The following is a 25,585-nucleotide window of genomic DNA, read 5'->3' on the forward strand; positions in this document are numbered from 1 at the left end:
ATTAAATATTTTGATTTATATTTATTTTTAAATTTTTTTACCATTATTAACAAAAAAAATTTCATTTATTTATATAGATAATTATTAATTTATTTAATTAGATATTTATATAGGATTTTTTATTTACATTTTAATTTTTTTTATGTAAAAAACACATTAAAATTGCTTGTATTTATTTTCTTTTCTTTTAAATAAAAAACAGTTACAACCGGGACGGAGAATTGGTTAGATAAGGAGTGAGTTGTTGTAGATATCCTGCGATTATCTGGTGGAGGATTGTCTTGGACAGCTCATAAAATATATATATATATATATATATATATATATATATATATATATATATATATAATGGATGATCCTTGGCCGTATATTATAAACTTACTGATAAAAAACTATATTTACATTAAGAGTGCGCTACTAATTTATTTATAAGATATTTCTTAAGATTCATTTTATAAATTAAACTAATTTTATTTTTTATATATAAAATTCAATGTCAGTAGTATACTTAAACTTTACCATTAAAACAACACTTATTTAATATATTTAATGAATATCATTAATTTTTTATTTGAATATTGAAGTTTTATTATTTTTAATTCAATCAAGCAAAAAAGGGAATCTTATATGGTTTCCAAAAGACATCCATTACTCCTCAGCTATTGCCTAAAACAATTTATCCCATAAGGAGGGAAAAAATGTCATTTTAATTTATTTTTTCATCAACAGTATTTTAATTTTTTTTTTCTAGGCTGATTTGTTTGTTCTTACTAAGGTGTTTTGGGATTGTTTTTTATTTGAAAACATATTAAAATAATTTTTTTTAGATTTTTTTTATTTTTTATATCAACACATTAAAATGTTTAGAAAACTCTAAAAAACTATTAATTTAATATGTTTTTGAAAATTCAAAAATACTTTTGAAAAACAACTAGAAATAGAAGCAGAAGTTATGTCAAACATCACTGAATTTTTGTTTCTTGTTAATTTTTGATATGGTCTTTCCTTAAAAAAAAATACATTGTATGTGTCATTCCTTTCATTTAATTTCATTCAACTAGAAAAAAAAAGATTTTATAATCAAGAAAGAAGAACAATCCTAATGAGAGAAAGAGATTAAACTTAAAAAAATATGTCATTGTTTTATTATTATTTTACTTGATTCATTCCTTCATGTGTTATCTCTAATAGATATCATATATCTCTAGTATTTTTGCATGATGTGATCCTATTGAATTGACTTCTACTCAATGAACAATATAAAGTATTCAGCATTCATAAATAATAATTTCTTATCACCATTGGTATACTTACTTCTAGGTTTAGGAACCATTATATTATTTTTAATCTTAGTAGGCTTGTGAGGTGACCTCGAGGTTGATAATCCTTCATTTTAAATATTAAAACTAGTGGTTATCATTTTACTTAAAATCTAAGTAAACTTATATAAATGAGAGGTAAGTTCTAATACCAATTATTGTTTTAGGAATAAGGCAACAATAACACCACCTAAGGGGTGAATTATGTGGTTCACTAATAATAACGATTATTGCAATTAACTCAATTAAACATAATTAACACAATCAATAACAATATAATTAAAGTGGTTAAAGTAAAGAGTATAGGAATAGAAATTGTAAACTCGGTTTTTAATGTAGTTCGGTAAACCTACATTCACACCTCAAACACCAAACTTGTCTCAAGTATTGTATTCTTTACTAATTCAAGCCAAAGATTACAATGTCCTTGATGAATCCTCACCAAACCCTTTTTCATCACTTGAAAAAAAATATTATATTCAAGATTTTTCCCCTAAATGATGTACCTCACCATTGACCAAGAGTTTTTCACTTAAACTCTTGAAGGATTACAATTGTTTGAGATGTAATAATACTCTCAAAGAATAGGCAATGCAATTGAAGCTTATATATTTATAGCTTACTCAATAACATTTGGAATATATGAAGGTGTTTAAGTGTAGTGAGTGTAGAAATTTATACTCTTGTGCAAGAATATAAAGGTTTAATGCACAAATAAAAGTATAATTTAGGCTTGATGATTTGAAGTGGTTTTTGCTCTTAAAATAACTTATATATTATATATATTTAATTTTTATTTTTAATTATGCAATTAGACAAGCTATAAATATGTTTCTAGCAAAAACTAGTCATTTTATAGCTGTGTAATGTTCCTCTGACAGTTAAAATGGTTGACCAGTTCATATTGGTTAAGTCAATCAATCGACCGATTCATGCAGATTCTCAGGTATTCATCCATGATGAATAAGTGGTCGAGCGGTTTACTTAGTATGGTCAAACAGTTGATCGGTTCAACTTAAAATCCAGTTTTAGCAGTATTAAGCCTAGTGAAACTAGAACCGACTAAATGCATATCAATCCTATAATGCATGCAATATGAAGTGTGTGAATTTATTTTAATTTTTGCTATCAAGTTAGATATAAAGATTTATATAATTTGCACTAAAATAAATCATTAAGAACTAAGTCTGCACTTACTTAGTATCTTGGACTTATTGATTGATTTTTTTTCATTTAATTATTCATGCTTATTGATGATATTCATATAAACCTGTTTAAATTTATTCTCAACCAAGCATATTATTAGTCTATTTTCATTTAATTGTTATCATCAAGATACATAAAATATTAATATGTGATCTAAAGGTCAATAATTTTCTCCATGACTAAAATATTATTTTCTAACATTGAAATACTTCGATTCTAAAAAAAATATTTCAAAAGACTAGGTTTTTTATTTCAAATTCTCTAGCCAAGTAATCTTATTGAGCTTCCTTACTTCAAGATCATCTTTTTTATATTCATCATACCATACCATTTATATATATATAATAAGTGAAATAATCTTACTATGTTATTGTTTCAGAAATAATATGTGATTTGAATTGTTCATATAATAGCCAAAAGCTATCATATATTTTGTGAACCTTTTTAACCATGCTCTCAAAGATTATTTCAATCCATACAATAATGTTTTCACCCTTTGATTATGCCTTTTAAGTATCATGCACCCTGGTAGGAGATTCATATAGACTTCTTCATATAATTCACCATGTAGAAAGATGTTATTCACATCAAATTGTTATAATTACCAACTAAATTCATAGCTAGATATAATAATGCTTGAACCACGTTAGTTTAATCGATGTAATCAATCTCATAGATTTAAGTATAACCTTTTTGTATCATGTCTTGTTTTAAAGCATTTAATTATGCTATTAATCTTGTATTTTACTATGTAAATCCATCAATACCAATCTAAATTCTTTCATGATAGAGGATTGACAAGTTCCCATATTATATTTTTATGCAAGGACTTCATCTTTTTATCCATAGATGCTTTACACCTTAGGGTAGTTAAGGCTTTATACATACTATTAGTAATAGATATAATAGATATTTGATATATAAATAACAACTTTGATTATAATAAATGATGGCTAGGCACACAGTGACTTATAAGATATTTGACTTTACTAGAAATTTTGATTTATATATGGGATTAAAATACCTTAATGTGGTAATTTTCTAATTGACTCGACACTAAATCATGAATATCGACATCTAAGGCATGATTAATTTTTTTGGTTATCTATTAACATATTTTGTATTTTATTTAAAAAAGAAAAAGAAAAGGAAGATATATAGTTTCTAATGTGATGTTTGTAAACTAGAAAAGAGCCATCATAATTTGTTTCAATTAACTCTAACTAAAAGCATCAACAATATATTTAATCAATAAAGAACCTTTCAGTTCTATTGATTGTTGGAAACCATTCCACTCTCTCATTAACACAATTTGTGCCCTAATAGTTTAACATTTACCACCCTATATCTTTTTATTGTGTCTCATTTGTATACCTTCATAAACACCAGCACAACAAGTTGACTACTCAAGTGTTGTGATGGTTTTTTCTTAGGTATGTCAATCATAAAAAGTTGCACTAATGTTATTATCCTTCAATTTGATAAATTTTTTTTATCACAAGGAGTGTTGTTTTTCATGAAGACACCATGTATTTTTTTTTTCTTTAAGCTTGAACTTTAAAGGGAGTATCATAAGGAAATTCAGATTCTAGATTATGATTTTCTTGATATAAATTTAAATTCTAGTAGTGATGATTCACATGCTAGACCAAACAATCAAGGGGAAAGTGAATTAGATTTAGTCAAAGTGGTAATGAACACCTAGAAGCTGAAGATGTAACTCTAACAAATGTATTTTTTAAGTTAGAATCTATCATAATTGATATACCAAACTAATTGATTAGATAGTATTTTCTTAAATTAGTGTGTGACTTATTTAGAAATTACCACATAATCACACCAAAGATCTTTCTAAACCTATATATGAACCTAAACTTTCTAATATAGTAAAATATCTCAAGAGTCAATATATGTTTAACCATCATTTATCAATATCAAATCTATCATATATATATATATATATATATATATAAACAACCTTAGTTGACCTAATGTGGAAAACAACTATGAACGAGGAGATGAAATTCTTGCAAGAAAAAAAAACATGGGAACTTATTGATCATGGACCAAAAAATAAATAATTTGAATACCGATGAATTTACAAAGTAAATAACAAAGTTGATGGCATAATTAAAACTTATTGTAACTAATGATGAAAGGTTACGATCAAATCTATAGTCTGTTTATATATAGACATTTGTATTTGTAGCCAAAATCAATACATTTTGAGTCTTATTGTCTTTAGATATGAACATAGGTAGGACATTATAATAATTTGATGTGAAGAACACCTTTCTACATGACGAGTACCAATTTGTTAGTTACAGATGACACTAACTTTATTCATGCAAAACATAGTTATCATTGATAAAGATATTTTTTATTTTTAATATTCATTTATGTTTGATTAATGAGTTTAGAGTAAAGATAAAGTTCGGAACAAAATGTTTTGCAAAGAAAATTATAAAGCAGTTATAATTATAAGGATTCTTATTGCATCAAAGAATTAGTCCTCAATGTTTATGGTTAATGCTCTATTAAAATTGGACATTAATTAGAGTTATTAAGATCGATATATATTATGTTATTTTCTTTATGAAAAAAAATAGTTTTCATAAGTTGAGGTATAAGAGATACCTAGAATTAATATATAGGTGTTTTTCAAATGATATGTACACTAAACTAACCCACATGAAGATTTATTTGGAGAGATCATTTGTGTCTATGAAAAGACTCATATGACAATGATGCAAATGATCTTTAGACTTGAGATTACCAAGTCATTTTTATATAGAAAATGCTATGTTTTTTATCCTAATTACATTTAATCAAGGGTAAAAAATGAGCATATATTGGATATAACATAAATTATATGAATGTATTTGAGTGATTAAGAGAGGATTTATTACCTTAGATAAATTAGAAAAAATATTTCACATGATCTCAAATAGTATTAATTTTAAAATCCTTGTACAAGGTGGAATAAGATTTAAAAATTATTTCAAATATTATTCAAAGAACCAATGATTATGCTGTTTAAAATAAACATGATTTAAAAAAAGTAAACACACTTCATGCTCAAATACTCAAATCAAAATATTCTTGATGAATGAATAATAATTACACTTAGAAACTTATTATAAAAAAGTTAAGTCAAACTACTTATAACCTTTCTAATACTTAGGAAATCATGACATGTTGTTAGACAATATACTTGATATCTAAATATAAATCAATAAATTTGTTGAGTTAATAATAATTTAAATTGTTTAATTTATTTAATCCTATTTTATTTATAATTATGATTTATATTTGGTCTAACATATTAGGAACCTAATAGGTCACACACATTTAGAGTCATTGCTAAGAAATTAAATTTGGATGATTAATCAAGTGAAACTTCATTGTAAATATGCTATAAAAATTAAGGACTAGAATATAATTTATATAAGAATTACTATTCTAGATATAGAAAAATCAAGTAGGGATCATGATTGTATAAATTTCTAAAACTATTATGAAATAATATATATGATAATTTTCAATAGCCAAAATGATATTTTACCATTAACAAGGTTATGAACGTTTTCTATAAATATAATATTATACCTTATATTTTTCTCTACATACTTTACATACATTAGATACCCTATAAAAATAGGCAAAGTAGAGAAAAGAAAGAGTTAACACTCAAGGCGTAGCAAACCGTCTCTTCTAAAAGGGTTTTAAAAGATTTCTAATCTGATGGTTCGTGTAGATTATTGTTAGATGCTGAATAATTAGAAGGTTTGTGTCTTGCAACAACCTAGCCTGAAAAAGTTGATTAAACCTCATAAAAAAGAATTTTTTTTCAAGTAATCTTTGCATAAACCCTAAATGACACTAGATTGTCTAACGAGATCATTGGGACTCCTAAAAAAATTTTAAATTATTGTTTCTATTGTGTTTATGTTTTTTTTCAAAAAAACTTAAAAGAATTATCCAAAGAAGTCTGTATGGATCTCCCATTAGAGTGCATGATATCTGAAAGGCATAGTTAGAAGGTGTGCATGTTGAGATAACATGCATTTTGTAATGCTATTGATTATGATTGATAATCATCTCATTATGTCATTTACAACTAAGAAGTCTTCCATGTGTTTTTATTATAAGATGAAATGTGATTAATTTTTATATCTAGTAGAATTCAAGAATTGATTAGTCACTTAATATATATGAGGCTAATGTTGTTGAAAAATCCTTAGCATTGGTAGTGATTGAAAATAATAATGGTAAAGTTTTAAATATTTATGCACATATTTCTATTACTGCATGAATAATTTATTATGGTGCTACAAAACATATGAAGTTTGATTTTAAACATGTCTCATCTCTTAATTTGTCCTTATAAAAATTTATTTTTATTATCAATGATACTTTGAGCTCGGTTGTTGGGGAAAAATCTTTGACCCTTACTTATACTTTGAAATTAGATTTTGTTATAATTGTTCCATCATAAAATTATAACTCTTTATTAGTTTCTCAAATAACCTCAACTTTATCTTGTGTGGTAATTTTCTAAACTAAATATATTTTTTTAAAGAAATCCATTCGAGTCAAACAATTGGTTGTACTATTAAGCGATGAAAATTGTATTACTTTGATTTAATGTCAATATTCTAAATGGTTATGTCAAACTTTAACAGTCGATTTATCTAATACCATGTTTACAAATATGAAAAAAATACTCTTTGATTTTTTTTTATTAAGAGAGTGGGAAAGGTACACTATGTATACAATACTAATTAAGCTAACTTAGAAACTAATTATATAGAAAATATAAAAAATAATTATCAAGAAATTTTCTTTAAATTTGGAAGCTAAAGATGTAGTCATAACTATACAATCCCTATATAATATACATGAAATCTCAAAAAAGGTAGTTAAGAAAATATTACTTATTATCCAATAAAATAATAATCTTGATTGATGTACAAATTAGTCCAAAAATATTATTCATTATCCAATAAAATAAAATAAATACGCAAAAGAGATGGATCTCATCCAGACATGTAGCTTTTTTATATCTTATTGTTTAAATTTTAATTCTTGCTCTTTTCTTATTACAAGTCTTACTTACCACTAGTCAATGAAGAAACTGAAAGAGGCTTTTGTTTTACTATAGCACCACTACTCATTCCCTTACAATTCAATTTATACACTAGATATAGCATTGCCTGAATTCATTATTGGTCCCTTAGATTTTATTTTACTTTTATCTTCAAGTTGTAGATTTTTTTATTTTGACACCCCAAAGTTCTTTTTTCATTGTATTAAATTTTTCAGTTCACTATAGATTTCATTTTTACATATGTTTAAGCTATTACAAATTTTTTCAGAATTTTGTGACATGTTGATTTTACATGGAAATGTTTAAAATTTTCAAAAATGATGAAATTAAAAAAAAAAACATGGACCAAATTTGACAATGACAGCAATTGAAAACCTTTTTTCCATGTTTATTATTTAATAGGCACATTTATTATTTAATAGGCACATATATCTAACCTTTGGTCCCTCAATTTTAACTTTTTCTTATATTTGATCCCTTTTATTTTTTTTATTTTATGTTTTAGTCTAAACTTCATTTGTTTTACGTTACAATCCTTGGATTTTGAGAAAAGAGAAGAAAGTCACTAGCAAAAATTAAAGAGAGATAAACCAAATACTTTGATTTCAATGTCTATGGATTCATCTCTGAAAAAGAATTCAATGGAGGTGGTTCCCAAATTCATTGATGCCATGAAAAGGAGATCGAAATCGATAATATTTTTTTCTATTTGGTTTGATTTTGCATTTTCATGCTGAATACAATGTGTTTGATTGTTAGAAAAAGGGCCTTAGTTGTTCTTGAGATTTTGTTTTCATGTTTTTTGCAAGTTAGGGAATAGAAGAAACAATATAACTGTATGAAATAGTAATGGTTGAATAATATGAGTAGCAATAGCCATCCTTTGTGTGTGTGTGTGTGTTTAGGGTTGAGTACAATAGTAATGGTGGAAAACACTGCACATGATAATTACACCATGTATATGATAAGTTTTCTGTAATATGCCCCCTCAAGCTGAAGAGGGAGATTCCTCTCGAATTGTGTGTGTGTGTGTGTGTGTGTGTTTAGGGTTGAGCACAATAGTAATGGTGGAAAACACTGCACATGATAATTACACTATGTATATGATAAGTTTTCCGTAATATGCCCCCTCAAGCTGAAAAGGGAGATTCTACTTGAAACTTGGATCGAAATTGAGCAAAAGGTGCAGACGGTAGCGGTTTGGTAAGGACATCAGCTAACTGATCATTCAAAGAGATGTACCGAACTTGAATCTTCTTCTTGGCAACTCGATCACAAACAAAATGGTAGTCAACCTCAACATGTTCAGTACGAGCATGAAAGACAAGATTTACTGACAAAAACGTTGCCCTTAAATAATCGCACCACAAGGTAGTCATAGGTGGAGAGGGAAGACGAAGTTCTGACAGTAACGAACAAAGCCATAAGATTTTAGCAGTGTCATCAGCTAAAGCTTTGTATTCGGCTTTTATGGAGGATCTAACAATAGTACGTTGCTTCCCGAATTTCCAAGAGACAAAAGTATTATCGAGATACACCAAATAACCACTAGTAGATTTTTTATTATCAACACTGCCAACCCAATCTACATCAGTAAATCCATTGAGGGACATGGAAGACCCTCGAGTAACATGTAAACCATAAGATGTCGTAGCCTGAAGATACCGTAAAATACATTTAACAGCTGCCTAGTGGTCCTCAGTGGAAGCATGCATGAATTGACTCACCTTATTGACAACATAGCAGATATCAGGTCTAGTAAAATTAAGATACTACAAAGCACCAATAATTTGTCTATACTTGGTGGAATCAGAGTACGAAGCACCTGACAGGATGGTCAATGCAGAAGAAGGGGATGAAAGAGTGTCAACCGATTTATAGGATGACATATCTGCTTGTCGAATGATATCATTAACATATTTATGTTGACTTAGTAGAATGCCCATAGAGGTGGTTTTTACTTCAATGCCCAAGAAGTAGTGCACAAGTACCTGAATCCCAAAGCTTGAATTCTGAGCTCAATAAAGTAATCAATCGGTGGAGTAAGTCAGAGTTACTCCCAGTCAACAGAATATCATTAGCATACACAAGTAAATGGAATAGAGCACCACCAAAAAAGAGGATGAAGAGAGAGGCGTCAGCTTTGGATGCTTGGAAACCAATGGAGAGTAGAAAGTCATTTAATCGTTTGTACCAAGCCCGAGGTGCTTGCTTAAGACCATATAATAATTTATGAAGATGACATACATGAGTAGCAAAAGCAGAGTGAACAAAACAAGAGGGTTGGTCCATGTATACCTCTTCCTGAAGGATGTCATTAAGGAAAGCATTGTGAACATCCAACTAATGGATCGACCAACCATTCGAGACAGCGATTATGAGTACTAGCTGGATGGTGGTAAGCTTGATTATAGGACTAAATGTCTCAAAATAATCAATCCCTTCTTGCTGAGTGAACCCTCGAGCCACCAACTGGGCTTTGTATTTTTCAACACTACCATTGGCACGTCGTTTGATCTTATAAACCCATCAACTTCTAACCAAGTTCATAGAGGGCTGGTAAGGGACTAGGGTCCATGTACCATTATCATACAAAGCCTGGATTTACTCTTGCATAGCGTGTTGCTAGGACAATGAGCGATGTGCCTTCTAGAAGGTGAAATGTTCGTATGTAAGGGAAAATGAATGCCCCGGAGCAGAGGTGACACTGAGGTTAGCCGTCCTAGTCTTCCATTGCCTAAGAACAGTGGTGTGCTGGCGAGGAACTAGAGGAAGAGATGTTGGAGTACCACTGTCTAAGACCTGCTGAAGATCAAAATGCAAGAGATCAGTGACTAAATTCAAAGCAGGAGGAGAAACATTAGGGAGACATGTTGGTGAGGTGGCCAAGTCAGAACCAAGCCGAGAAGAAGTGTCTAACAGTGGGCGAGCCAACACGAAACTAGTCCATTACAATGCTAATGATTGTGGTGAAGCATGATGAGACGCTGGAGCCAAACTTGTACCTGGACACTAATCAACAAAAATATATGCATGTGGAGATAAAAGGAGCGGACTAGCGCTCATGAGGGGGTTCAAAACAGGGGAAAATAAGGCTGGTGCAATGGAGGCAGGTTAGGCAGGGGAAACAGAGGCAGGAAACGATGATAAATGAAAAAAGGACACATGGAATATGAGGAATAGTTGAGGTAGACATGTTCTGATGTCTGATTGTGGAGGAGAGTTATTCTGTTCAAAAGTTGCTAGAGGGAAAGTGTGTTTGTAGAATCGAACATGTCGGGCCATATAGATACGATGGGAAGATAAATTGAGACAACAATAACCTAGGTGAGAGGTGTTGTAACCAAGAAAGACACAAGTAGAGGAACAAAAATCGAGTTTATGAGCATTATACAGGGAAAGAAAAAGGAACCAAAGACACCCAAAAATGCAAAACAAAACTATAGTCAGGAGTCAACCGAAAAATACATTCAAAATGTGACTTGATTAAGAATAGAGGTTGGCATACGATTTATTAAATAAACAGAAGTTTCAAATGCATAGCACCAGAATTTTAAAGGGGCTTTACATTGACCCAGAAGCGTAAGGCCAGTTTCAATAATATGTCGGTGTCGACGTTCAACCATGTCATTCTATTCATAAGTATATGGGCAGGTCAAACAATGATGAATGCCAATAGATTTGAAAAATGTATTTAATTTGCGATACTTGTCACCCTAGTTTGTTTGAACAGATTTAATTTTTAAAGAGAACTAACGCTCAACTTGAGTTTGAAATTGATGAAAAATAATGAAAACATCAGATTTGGCAACTAAAGGAAAGAACTAAATATACTTCGTATAAGTGTTAAAAAATATAACAAAATATCGAAAACCATCTAAAGACAACATAGGGGAAGGTCCCCAAACATCACTAAAAATTAATTCAAGAGGAGCCAACGTTTTGTGACCCATAGTTCTTAAAGACAAATGCAATGATTTTCCTAATGGACAAGCCTGATAGTCAAAATGAAATTATTTTGACATACATGACACTTTTTTATTTGATACCAAGAAACTTAAAATACGTGAACTAGGATGCCTAAGTCAGCGGTGCCAAACATCAGCAGAAGTGGATCGACATGCAGTCAAGAAAGCTTGAGGCAATGAGGTGGCAAAGGATTCGAACGTAATGTAAAGACCATATCTCTATTGTGATAATCTCTATTGGCGGGTGTCACATGCTGATTAGCACTTGTATCAGGAAACAAAGTAATATGAGTACTCTGAGATTGAGTATTACACATCAAATGAGCATTAGCTTGCATATTATGAGTGGATAGTTGGGGGCATTGCTGTGCTGAATGCCCAAAACTATAGCAGAGCTGACATTTTATTTTTCGTGAATTGGACCATTGACCGGAACCCCCAAAACAATTGCCTTGTTGCCTAAAATTTTGTCCAACAAATTGTCCAGACCTAAAACCATTACTGTTAATATTCTGACCAAAGTTATACCTATTAGTTCCATGATTGAGATAAACATGGTTATGAGTCTTCCATCCTCTAGAAACGACCCCTACGACCAGAATTTTGATTATAATTGTTACCTGAAGACCATGACTGACACTGTGAGAGGCAAGCTGAGATGGTGTTGGCAGCAATGGTGCTGTCATGACGGGTTAAAGAGAAGCATTGTGCAGAAACTTAAGTGTGAGAAGATGGCTGTGAAGATTAGTGTATGAAATAGGTTCTGCTCTGGTGGAGAGGGTGGTTACTAGATCCTAAAATTCTCCTCTCAATCCACGAAATACATGGAAGTTAAAATCTTCCATGGACAGCAGCCTGTTGGCAGCAACAAACTCATCAATAACATATTGGCTTGCTATAAATAAGCATTAATAGTGCTATCATTCTGCCTCGAGTCTTAGAAGGAGCCATTGTATTATTCGTGAGTTTGGTGAAGCAAGAGTAGTTTCAAGAGTTGTCCATAGACCATGGGATGTCTGGCAATTAACAATAATATGTAGCACTTCAGTAGACAGAGATGACATAATGACACTCATAAACAATTGATCTTGTTGCTTTTATGACAAACATGACGGATATTAAGATTGAACAAAGTCATATCAGCAAATGATATATACACAGGAGGGCATAGGAAAGAGCCATCAACATAGGAGTACACACTTTGGCCTAACAAGCAAGGTTTCATCTGCATCCTCCAGTATAAGAAATTTGTGTTTGATAGTTTTAAAGAGATTACTTGTTGAGTGTTTGAAAGAGGAACAATCGTGTGAGAGGGTCTGGCTACTCTGTGAAATCAAAGGAAGGAACCATTGCAGCAGAGTAGACGTGTGGGAAGACAATAGCCGAGGTGTTATTGATGGTTGCAACAGAAAAATGAACGTCAAAGGAGAGTGATTCATTACCAGAAGAAGAAATAGCAACAACAGCCGATATTGTTGCGGCAGAAGAGACACCACCAGAGGAAAGGATTGTTGCAACAAAAGAGAGACCTGGTGCAGCAGAAGAGAGAAACGGTGCAACCATGTGAGAGTCCATATATTAGGTGCTTATAGAGTCTAAGATGAGGAGGAATACCAAGTCTGCTCTGATACCAAGTTAGGGAATAGAAGAAACGATATAACTGTATGAAATAATAATGGTTGCATAGTATGATCAGCAACCATCCTTTGTATATATATATATGTTTAGGTTTGTGTACAATAATAATGGTGGAAAAAACTGCGTATGGTAATTATACTATGTATATGATAAGTTTTCTATAATATTGCATGAAACAATCATTGAAAATCTAGGTTTTTAAGATCCAAAAATTTAGATCCTGATTTTCTAATCACTAGAGACACCTTCAATGATTGAAGAAGAAGGTTGACAACCGATGCATCATTTGGCTAGGTGCGTCATTCACCAAATTAAACAAAAAAACAATTAGGGTGGTGATATCCACCCTTTAAAGAAAGAAAGAAAAAGCGTGTATTCCTAGGTTTTTATGTTGGGGTAGATATTTATTTCTAGCGCAAGCATGCTTGACTTTTCGGTTTTTTTCTCATTTTTTTTAATTCAAGTAATTTTAAATAAAATTATGTAAATGATGTTTAAATAAGTATCTAATTATGCCATTATTTTAGAATAATATTAGCTTCTTCCATGATAATATTAGCAATTAATTTCTTAATAGGTAAATATAAACCTAATATACATAATTTTCTAAAAGCATATGAAGTATTTATTTTTTATTATTTTAATATTTTTTTTATTTAATTCTCTCAATGCTATTTGTTATGTCTTTTTAATACCTTGCCATTAAAACTTGCTTTTTAATATATTGTTTTGTGAAAATGTGTTCGCAATAGCAAGACATTCTTTTCTTGAGTACAGTTAAAGAGTCTTGGCCGGTTTTATGGAGTAGAAGATGTGAAGTTCGCTCATCATTTAGCAACTTTTCATTCGATGTCTTCAATCCCAAAAATCCTGAGAAAAGGTCATATTCATAGATAAAGATGAATATAACAACGAATTTTGAGGAAGTTTAATTGATTAGACAGATAAAATACATGTAGCATTAATCATCACATATTCATCGTTATTGAAAGTGTTTACGTGTTTGAGTATTATGTAAGAAAAGAAAATAGAAGAGAATTGTAAAAAACTGTAATATTATTGATGCTGCGGTATTATTAAGAAAAGGATTGAATACAGAATTGCTTGATGTTTCACAGCAATCGTTTACATATTTATTGAAATAAAAGCAACAGAAATACTAACTTATAGCAGCTTAACGTGCCATGATCTGTTAACCACTTAACAGATCAACTGATTCCTAAAGACTAGGACAATCATTTATTAAAGCATAAAAAATCGTAACTGAAACAGAGTAGCAGCAGCAACTTGAAGCAACAAGCTCAACACTCCTCCTTGCTTTAAGGGCTGCATACTCCTAACCTTGTCTTTAGAAACTCAAACCTGCTTACTGGAAGTGGTTTGGTGAATAAATCAGAAAGTTGATCTATAGATTTGCAATAAATTAACTTAACATCACCATTTTTTTGCACTTCACGCAAAAAATAAAGCTTGATGTTAAAATTCTTGGTCTTCCCATGAAATATTGGATTATGAGAGATTGCAATTGCAGCTTGATTATCAACTGAAATCTCTGTTGGTTCTTCTTCCTCCATGTGCAAATCACGTAGTATTTTCTGGAGCCACAATGCTTGATTTACTGCTACTAAGGCTTCAATGAATTCAGCTTCTGCAGTAGATTGTGCTACAATCTCCTGCTTCTTTGAGCACCATGAGAAAACTCATGAGCCAAGGGTAAAGCAATACCCAGAAGTGCTCTTCATATCTTCAATAGTTACAGCCCAGTCACTGTCTGAGAATCCATGCAGTTTAAAACTTTTGCACTTCTCATACTTTACACCAAAACTTACAGTCCCTCTTACATACCTCAATATTCTTTTTGCAGCTCTTAAATGTAATTCACTAGCTCTATGCATAAAACGAGATAAGAGACTTACATCAAACAAAATGGCAGGCCTTGTTGTAGTAAGATACATTAAGCAACCAATTATGCTTCTGAAATAACCCTCATCAATTTTATGAGCACCGTCATCCTTGCACAGCTTTTCTTTTTGATTCATGGGTGTGCTGGTTGCTTTGCATTCCTCCATCTGAAATTTCTTCAGTATTTCCTTTGCATATTTCTTTTGGCAGATGAAAACTTCATTTTTGCTTTGCTTGACCTCCATTCCAAGAAAATAAGTCATAAGACCAAGATCGGTCATTTCAAACACACGCATCATCTCTTGTTTAAACTCTTCAATTTGCAGTTCATTACTTCCTGTTATCAAGAGATCATCAACATACAAAGACATTATAAGAATGTCATCATCCTTCAGTCTGATATAAAGAGTGGCCTTAGATAAGCTTTTGACAAAGCCTAAGTTCAGCAAATGATCATCAATCCTGCTGTACCAAGCTCTAGGAGCTTGCTTAAGCTCGTAGAGAGCTTTTTGTAGCAGATATACTTTATCCTCTTCACCTTGAATCGCAAACCCATCTGGCTGCTTCACATATATTTCTTCCTGTAATACACCATTTAAAAATGTTGATTTGACATCTAATTGGAACACTTTCCACCCTTTTTGTGCTGCAATTACTAGTAGCAATCTAATTGTGTCCAATCTAGCAATAGGAGCAAAAGTGTCAGAGTAATCAACATCGAAAATTTAAGCATACCCTTTAACTACAAGTCTGGCCTTGTATTTGTTGATAGAGTTGTCTGCATTAAACTTTGTTTTGAAAATCCACTTTTCTCCAATGACTTTTCTGCCTTCAGGTCTGTCAACTAAATCCCAGGTTTTATTTTTCTGAATCATTGACATCTCCTCCTCCATTGTTTTCTTCCATTTGAAGTCTTTGAGAGCTTCTTCATATCCAGCAGGTTCATATATTGCAACATTACATCTTTGATAGATGTCTGAAAGTAACTTTGTACCTCTGATTGGAGGTTCATCTTCTTGTTCATTCTGCCACTGAGGTATTGTTTGATCCTCATAAATAGTGCTCTACTGAAAGTTCTTCCAGTCTCATTGCTCATCTTTATTGAATTGTACATCCCTTGTGATCGTAATTTTTTTTGTTTGAGGATGATACACTTTGTAAGCTTTGGAGACAGAACTGTATCCCACAAATATACCTGGAACTGCTTTCTTGTCAATTTTGTCACGCTTGACCTGTGGAATATAGACAAAACACACACTGCCAAACACTTTAAGAAAGTTTAGTGAAGGTTTATATCCATATCAGACTTCAAATGGTGTTTTGTCTTCCAAAAACTTTGCTGGAAGTCGATTTTGAAGAAAGACTGTTGTATTTGCTGCCTCTGCCCAAAACTCCTTAGGCAACTCCTTCTCAAGCAACATACATCTAGTCATCTCCATTACATATCTGTTTCTTCTTTCACTAACACCGTTTTGTTCTAGAATGTAGGGAGCAGTGAGCTGATGTTCAATCCCAGCTTCTTTACAAACCAAATTAAATTCTGCTGATGTGTACTCCTTTCCATTATCTGACCTTATACTTTGTATTTTGCAGCCACTTTGATTTTCCACCATTTTCTTGAACTTCCAAAAGACTCCAGCTACTTCTAATTTGAACTTCAAGAAAAAAATCCAGCACATTCTTGAAAAATCATCAATGAAGACAATATTGTAGAGACTACCTTTCAATGATGGTGTTCTTTGAGGTCCTGCTACATTCATGTGAATCAGTTGTAGCTTTTATGAGGCATTCCAAGTAGATTTAGGAAATGGCAGTCTTTTTTGTTTACCAAATTGACATGCATGACAATTTGGTATTTGATCAGCAAGAACTGGTAGACCTCTTATCACTTCATTCTTCTTCATTTTCAACATTCATTGAACATGACAGTGCCCAAGTCTCTTGTGCCAGATTTCAGTCATGCTAATATTTGTGGAATATGTTGTATGCTCCTTCTTAGTTGGAAAAAACGAGAAACTTTTACCTCTCATTTTGATTTGTAAAATTTTCTGTCCAGCAGCATCATAGATGAGGCAGCATTGATCTTCAAACGTCACTTTGAATCCCTTTTCTATTAGCTGACCCACACTCAGCAAATTTTGATCAATATCAGGTACATAAAGAACATCTGAAATGGTTTTTGTACCTGAGTTTGTTGCAATTGCAATGGTTCCTTTTCCTTTTGCTGAAATGTAGTCACCATTCCCTATTCGAACTTTTGAAATTTCAGTCGACTGCAAGTCCTTGAAAAGAGTTATGTCAAATGTCATATGGTTTGTACAACCACTGTCGATCAGGCAACATTCTGATGAGCTCCTGGTTGAAAAACAGGTTGCCACAAACATCTGATCTTCATCATCTTGATCAGCAACTTGAGCATCTGCTTCTCGTATCTGAAACTTGTTTTTGCAGATTACAGCTGCATGCCCAAGTTGATTACACTTGTTGCACTTTGCATCTGGCCTCTTCCAGCATTTGAATGGTGGATGACCTGTTCTTCCACAGTGCTGACAAGATGGATAGCTTCTTTTTTAATTTCTACCCTTGCTTTGATTTATGTTGCTGGCAGTGTTTTCATTGCTTGAAAGTTGATATTTCTTGAAATATTTCTTCTTGCCATACTCTTGATGCTTGGCTGGCAAGGCTCCTTCAAAAATACGATCCTGCCTCATAAGCATGCGTTGCTCTTGAGCCTGCAAGGCATTTATCAGCTTTGCCAAGATTATCTTGGACAAATCTTTTGTATTCTCCAAGGTGGTTATGGATGCTTCATATCTCTCAGGCACTGTTACAAGAATTTTCTCAACAATTCTGCAATCAGAGAAATCTGTGCCAAGTAACCTTACCTTGTTGACAATCCCAAGCAATTTGTCTAAGTACTCCTTTATAGTCTCAGAATCCTTCATTCATTGCAGTTCAAACTCTCTTATCAGGTTCAAACTTTGCATGCTACGAATTCTTTCATCTCCTGCATATTCCTTCTTCAAATAATCCCAAACATCTTTCGCTGATTTAAGAGACATAATCGTGGTGAAGATTGTTGTGGAAACAGCAGCAAAAAGACAAGCTTTTGCTTTTGATTTCCTTGTTTTTCTTTCTTTGTGATTTTTGATCTGAGCTACTGTTGGATTAGTAGGCAGCGGATGAACTTCATAATCGTCTTCAACAGCTTCCTAAAGATCCAAGGCATCCAAATAGGTCTCCATTTTGACTGTCCAAAGTTGATAGTTCTCGTCGTCAAAGATAGGAGAGGATATGTGAGAAAAACTTGATTCAGCCTCCATTACAGGTCCCTTCAAGAAATAATTGCTCTGATATCAATTGAAAGTGTTTACGTGTTTGAGTATTATGTAAGAAAAGAAAATAGAAGAGAATTGTAGAAAACTGCAATATTATTGATGTTGCAGTATTATTAAGAAAAGGATTGAATACAGAATTGCTTGATGTTTCACAGCAATCGTTTACATATTTATTGAAATAAAAGCAACAGAAATGCTAACTTATAGCAGCTTAACGTGCCATGATCTGTTAACAACTTAACAGATCAACTGATTCCTAAAGACTAGGACAATCATTTATTAAAGCATAAAAAATCGTAACTAAAACAGAGTGCAGCAGCAACTTGAAGCAACAAACTCAACAGTTATCACCATCAGGCCTTCATTGCTGTGAAGCATGTTCATAAACGAAGAATTATTCCATTTTTCTTTGGCTTTCCATTTGTGTGAGAGTTGTCTATGTATAGACATTTAGCACAACTACAAGAGAAGGTAGACAGGAAAAACTAAAGAGTTCTACAGTTTGTAAGCGACAGTTCTGTAACAATCCGTGGATCTCTTTCGCAGAAGCTTAGTTGAAATCCCTGTTGTTGAAGAACAAGTAGGTTTCTTTACCAGAATCTGGGCCTACAGGCATTGCAGAAAACCCACTGTAGTCCATCTTGGCTTTAGTTTTGCATATTTCGGCAACATATTTGAAGAGCTGATGTTCTTTGTTATAAGGTTGGTTCACATAGTCTTCAATTGGCATCCACTGAGAGAAAAATACAATTGAGAAAAGCAAAATGAAACAAAACTAAGGTGGGCACCGAGAAACTATTGAATCTAGGCATGACCTAACCCAGAGGATCATTTTTTTTACATACAATCAAGTAACTACCAGAGTAAAATACCTGAGCTGCCTCGAGCTCTAAATCTTGCTTCTGGATGTCAAAAGAGCGTGGCCTTAGCATGCAAATGAAAAATAGATCTGATTTGCTAAAGAATGATCGGTGGCTTTGTCTGCGAGCGAACAACAGAGATGAAATTGTGAAAGTACGGAATTTAAGTGGGAAAAAAAGAGGGATTATGCTGAGAAAGAATGGAATTCTCCTGTCGAATGATGCACATGGAAGACTATCTGTATTCCTTGTATAGCACCAATGCCTGGAAACAATTTATGCATGATGAACTAGTCTATTCATTACAAAGCAGACATCTCACCTGAATGCTAGAACTTCCATAAATTCTGTGTCAATCTGATACAGGATGAAAACCGAAGACCTTAGATTTAGAAAGGAAAATAAGAAGCTAAAGATATTTCACCATGTTGCTCCCATTTTTAAGTCTAAAAGAGTGCAGATTGATTACTTACTCCTGTCTCTTCCTTAACTTCTCGAATTGAAGCTGAAGGAATATCCTCACCCTGTGGATGGAAATTTTTAATTTACGAGGTAGAGCATTGTAAAAGACAACACTACAGCCTGCAGGGAATGGAAATGCTTGCAATCCTGCTCACCTCATTAACCACCCCGGTAGGTAGCTTCCATACACCTGTGCCTTTAAATTCTCCACTATTCTCCTTGACTACAAGAACCTACTCGTAAACAAATTATAGAATTCAATGCCATCAAAACTTATCCAAAGAGAAGGTGGACAGATTGAAAATAATTATCGAATACCTCTCCATTACTATTCAATACAAAAGCCCCAACCCCTACACGATGCGAAGCATTTTCTGGAAGAGTATCAGGAGTATCAGGAATCCAATACACCAGCATCAAGTAGTCTGGTTCAGCATGATGATATCTAAATCCTTCCTACACAACTCATAAAATATTACTTTAAAGTTTATGAACAAGCACTAGTTGCTGCTGTAAAGATGTGCTTAATTACCTGAACTATAGGTTCAACAAGACTGACAAGTCCAATAGGCAATTTGATCCATACACCCTTTTTCCCCTGAAAGGAGTGTCACGAAATGAAAAATACTGTGTGTTATGCAAGTGGAGATTAAATTATCATCGAGTCAAGTGAGAGTAAAGGGAAAACATAAAAGACTAATGAACACTAAAGAAGCATTACTTGTTGCCTCCATTTTACTATGGATGCTCTGAGTGAAGGGATAAATTCTGTAGAGTCCACAGGTTCTTTCATTTCTATTACAATTCCTTCATACAAATCCTCAACTGCATTGAGTAATCCAACATGCTCGACTCTACTTTCAGCTTCAATTTGCTCCTTAATAGACAATGAACTTGTTGAAGCTGGAATTTTCCTGGGCGAAAAGAAAGCCTTGAAATAACTGCTACCTGAAGGAACGGAAAATCAGCTGCTAAATAGTACTTGTGTTGAAAAAACAAAGAACATTATTAACACCTTCCAATTCTCAGAAAGAGAAAGTAGAACAATTATAGAAGCTAATCAATGCTGTTTATTCAGACATAACCATACAAAAAGGCTTTCCTGTTCGAGCATTATGGAAGGTATGTAAAACAAATCTATTCAATGTGAAGTGATCTGTTTCTAGCTCACAAAAATATGGAAAAGTAATTAAAACAAGTCCTAAAACTCCTAATTAACAAGGCAAAACGTATCTCACTCCTCATTGTGAAGATGAAGAGAATGACATGAAGAAGTGCCTGCATTCAACCCAATTAACCATTAGCTTTTTTATATGTGTCTGAAGAAGAGAAAAAGGAATGTCTAGAGGAAAAAGACGTTCTGGGAACCTGATAAACTTTTATTGAACAACAGAGTAGTAGTCATCGGAAAGCCAAAGTTCAAATACCTTTCGAAAATCCATGACGAGAAGATGAAGATAATAGGGTGGTCGACAGACGAGGCCTATTTGGAGGTAGAGAAACTGGTGACGGAGAGTTCTTGCTCGGAAGAAGAAACACTAGTTTGCGATACCTGATTCTGATCATCTGCTTATCATTAATGTTAAGCCAAATATTATTGCTAATATACAGCATTTGCAGGTTCGAGCTGCTTTTGGTAGCTTCCACCTTACTTCACGAAAGAGATCTGTATTTCTCTGAATTTTCGGATTCTTTTATATTAAATGTATGGCACCTGGAAATTTATTGGGGTTGATGGTCATCAACTGACCAGGATACTTTGAATGGTAAATCTTTCTTAATCTTGACCAAAAATTCTTGACACGGTTTCGTACTGTAGTATAGACCACTACGTGCAAAAGGGGTTTTGAAAATAACAGCTTGGCTGCTTCATACAAGCTGCGTTTCCAGTTCATTTCCTTCCACCTTCCTCTCACTGTCCCTGCACTGAAGGAAAGAGGAAAAACGAAAAAGTTTTGTGAGTGAAAAACGGCACCAACTTTTTACATGATGAACTTGTTGACTGTAAGTAAATATTAACTTTCTTTTCTATATGTTTCGGTTTAGAAATATTACTAAATCATTTATCCTTGTCGATTTAATTTCTCGGATCAATTTCTTTTTAATAAAAAAATATATAAACGCTGCTATTTTGTTTTCTAATAAAAAGTTTAATTATGAACTAAAAATATAATGCATAATTATTATTTTTTTAAATATTGATACGATGAAATATTGGATGATATATTTTTTAAAATATTAAGACAACAATATGTTAGATCTATTCGGGTTAACCTGTTAAATCTGCAACCCGGATCATGACACCATGATAACCTCATAGAAAATAAATAAATAAATAAAATTATGAAGTTTAACCAACTTAATGTTAAAAAAAATTAAAAAAAAATAGATAAAAAAATAATAATTCAAGTTAACCTAGGCTAACTCCTATTGCAAAACCCGGAAAAAATTAAAAGCATTGAGAAAATAGAAATAAAATTCTGAAATTATTTTACTTTTTGTTGTTATTTTTTCAGATTTTTTTTTATGTGTGTTTTGAGAAGTATTGATTTATTCATGAATGATGAAAAAATAACTTAAGATGTAGTAAATAACTAGCTTTAAAATTCACATACATCACCATGTAGGATTCCAAATTAATTTTTAATATAGTAAAAGAATATATCAATGTTATAAAAATATTTTATTATATCATAGTTTTTTAATTAAAAAAAATATGAAGATGCTATTTGTGTTTAATAAAATAAATTTAAAAAATAAATGAATCGACCACCAATGAAAGTGTTGTTAATATGAATTAAATATTATAAAGAGAATTTGAGCTTCAATCTGATGAATTATTGGAAAGAAGCGGAAACAGTTGTCATGTACAAAATATTGGGCTATATAAGACCTTCTAGGTGCGTGCTGTTATTCTTAAATGTACACATCTTTTTTTTTATTATTATTATTAATATAGGTATCGGGTCAACTTATACGCATCTCGACTAATCTTACAAGCCCTGAAGTTAATGAACATATAAACCTTCAATGACCATCATATTAGCAACTAAAAGGCTCGAACCTGAGACCACAGGAAAAGCAAACTACTTAGTCTCAAGTTCTAACCACTAAATTATCTACTGGACGGTTAAAATGTACTCATCTTGACTTTGCTTATGTCTTGCTGGAGGTTTTTTTGGTTCAGTCAATGTGCATTAAAAATTCATACAAACTGCTTTTCCAGTTCATTTCCTTCCACCTTCCTCTCACTGTCCCTGTAAGGAAGGAAAGAGAGGAAAAACAAAAATAGTTTTGTGAGTGAAAAACGGTACCATCTTTTTACATGATAAACTTGTTGACAGTAAGTAAATATTAACTTTCTTTTCTATATGTTTTGGTTTAGAAATATTACTAAATCATTTATCCTTGTCGATTTTCTCGGATCAATTTCTTTTTAATAAAAAAAAAATATAAACACGGCTATTTTGTTTTCTAATAAAAAGTTTAATTATGAACTCAAATATAATGCATAATTGACATTATTTTTTAAAAAATATATTGATACGGTGATATATTAGATAATATATTTTTTAAAATATTGAGACAACAATATATTAGATTTATCAGGGTTAACCTGTAAAATCTGTAATCCGGATCATGACATCATTATAACCTTATAGAAAGCAAATAAGAAAAAATTATGAAGTTTAACCAACTCAATGTTAAAGGATTAAACAAAAAAAACAAGTAAAAAAGATTTTAAAAAATAATAATTTAAATCAACTTAGGTTAACCTGTTAAACCTGTAAAGTGAGTATTGAGATCAAGATAACTTCATAAAAAGTAAATAACAAAATCACTAAGCTCCATTTCCAATAGATCCATTGTTAAATGTTGAAATTGAGAATAAAAACTAAATTCATAAGACTGAAATAACTCCATATAAAGCAAATTAAAAAACAATTATGAAGCTCAATTTTCAAACAACCTAATATTAAAGGATAAAATTAAAAAAAAAAACTAAAAAAAAAACATTGATTTATTGGAAGGTGAAATTGAAAAAAAAATATTCGATTAAAAAAAGACAAAAAAAAACGAAGGCGGCCTGAGTTAATGACTAAACTCATTAATGAATCTCATGTTTAATTAATGAATCTAATGTTTAATAAATCTAAAGCAAAGATAAAGTCCATGGAACAATAATGTTTTGCATAGGAAGATATAAAGTTGTTATAATTATGAGATTCCTAATGCATCAAAGTATTGTTTCTAAATGTTCCTGGTCAATGTTGCATATTATGTTCTTGTCTTTATAAAAAAAAAAACAGTTGCTCTCATAAACTGAGGTATGAGGAATACTAGGAACTAATATGATGGTGTTTGGCAAATGACATGTACACTAAACTGACTTGTAATAGAATTTCATATGGAGAGATCACTTATATATATATATATATATATAAAGCTCACATGATAGTTATGTAAGTGATTCTTAAACTTGAGATCACTAAGTTATCTTATATATGAAGTGTTATGCTTTGATCCTGACCACATGTTATCCTAATCAAAGGTAACAAATGAGAAGATATTGGGTATAACATAAACTCTATGAAGATATTTAAGTGATCAAGAAAAGATTACTCACATTAGGTGAATTAGAAAAAATAGTTCATATGCTCTCAAATAGTATTGATTGTAAAATCTTTGGTCAAAGTGGAATGAGTTTTGAAAAAAGTTTCAAAATCTTATTCAAAGAATCAATTATTGTAATGTCGATAACTAACATAATTTAACAAAGTAGACATATCACATGCTATAATGTCTGAATCAGAACATTCATAATGAATGGATAATAATTACATTGAGAAACTAGTCACAAAAAGGTTAAGTCAAACCACTTATGACTTTCTTAATATTTGAAAGATCATGACAGATTACAAGACATTGTACTTGATCTTCAAATATAAGTAAATCAATTGTCAAATTGATAATAAATTAAATTATTTAATCTCATTTTATTTAGAATTATGATATATATTTGAGTTAATTTATTAGGGAATCTAATAGGACACACATATAAGAACCATTGGTCAGAAATTAAAATGAAATGATTAATCAAGTGTGACCTCATTATAAATAAATTTTAGAAATTGAGGACTAGAATGTAATTATTATAGGGTATTACAATTCTAGACCTAGAAACAATCAAGTAGGGACTTGATTGAATAATATATATATTATTGAAGGGGCAAATTGATATATTTTGTATTTATAGGGTTTTTAGGTTATTTATAAATAAATTGTTATGCCTTTTGTTTTCTAAAATGTGAGGAGAGTACAGTACAAAAATATCTAAAACACAAAAAAAAAAAGAGTTAACACTCTAAGGTATAGAAATCTCTCTCTCCTAAAAGGGTTTAGAAGATTTATCATTGGTGGTTCGTGTGAAAAGAGTTAGCATTCTAAGGTATAGAAATCTCTCTCTCCTAAAAGGGTATAGAAGATTTATCACCGGTGGTTCGTGTGAAAAGAGTTAGCACTCTAAGGTATAGAAATCTCTCTCTCCTAAAAGGGTATAAAAGAGTTAGCACTCTAAGGTATAGAAATCTCTCTCTCCTAAAAGGGTATAGAAGATTTATCACCGGTGGTTCGTGTGAAAAGAGTTAGCACTCTAAGGTATAGAAATCTCTCTCTCCTAAAAGAGTATAGAAATTACCATTAGAGATCGGATATTTGGATAGCTTATGGTTTGCGACAACTCAGCTTTGAAAAAAATATTCAAAGCCATCTAAAAAAGTGT

General features: G+C 31.6%; 2 protein-coding genes across 3 annotated transcripts; both read right to left on the reverse strand.

Annotated features, from left to right (window-relative positions):
- Positions 1 to 14,941: 14,941 nt before the first annotated feature.
- On the reverse strand, positions 14,942 to 18,088 carry LOC112324164 (uncharacterized). The gene is made up of 6 exons (XM_024585810.1): positions 17,725 to 18,088; positions 17,167 to 17,601; positions 16,451 to 16,788; positions 16,298 to 16,375; positions 15,879 to 16,174; positions 14,942 to 15,824 (listed from the first exon to the last, which is right to left on the reverse strand). Exons 1-6 carry the CDS (start codon positions 18,086 to 18,088, stop codon positions 14,942 to 14,944), a joined length of 2,394 nt encoding a protein of 797 aa, XP_024441578.1.
- Positions 18,089 to 18,556: 468 nt separating this feature from the next.
- Positions 18,557 to 21,514, reverse strand: LOC7456012 (nudix hydrolase 2). 2 transcript variants are annotated; one of them, XM_024584661.2, is made up of 10 exons: positions 21,231 to 21,514; positions 21,042 to 21,081; positions 20,525 to 20,751; positions 20,336 to 20,401; positions 20,122 to 20,259; positions 19,959 to 20,036; positions 19,815 to 19,865; positions 19,664 to 19,698; positions 19,354 to 19,462; positions 18,557 to 19,214 (listed from the first exon to the last, which is right to left on the reverse strand). In XM_024584661.2, exons 1-10 carry the CDS (start codon positions 21,243 to 21,245, stop codon positions 19,032 to 19,034), a joined length of 942 nt encoding a protein of 313 aa, XP_024440429.1. In that variant the 5' UTR covers positions 21,246 to 21,514; the 3' UTR covers positions 18,557 to 19,031. The 2 variants fall into 2 exon arrangements, with proteins under 2 accessions (XP_024440429.1, XP_002321202.3); XM_002321166.4 differs by lacking the exon at positions 21,042 to 21,081.
- Positions 21,515 to 25,585: the final 4,071 nt, after the last annotated feature.

The sequence above is a fragment of the Populus trichocarpa genome, chromosome 14, assembly GCF_000002775.5.
Source record: "Populus trichocarpa isolate Nisqually-1 chromosome 14, P.trichocarpa_v4.1, whole genome shotgun sequence".
Classification (NCBI taxonomy): Eukaryota; Viridiplantae; Streptophyta; class Magnoliopsida; order Malpighiales; family Salicaceae; genus Populus; species Populus trichocarpa.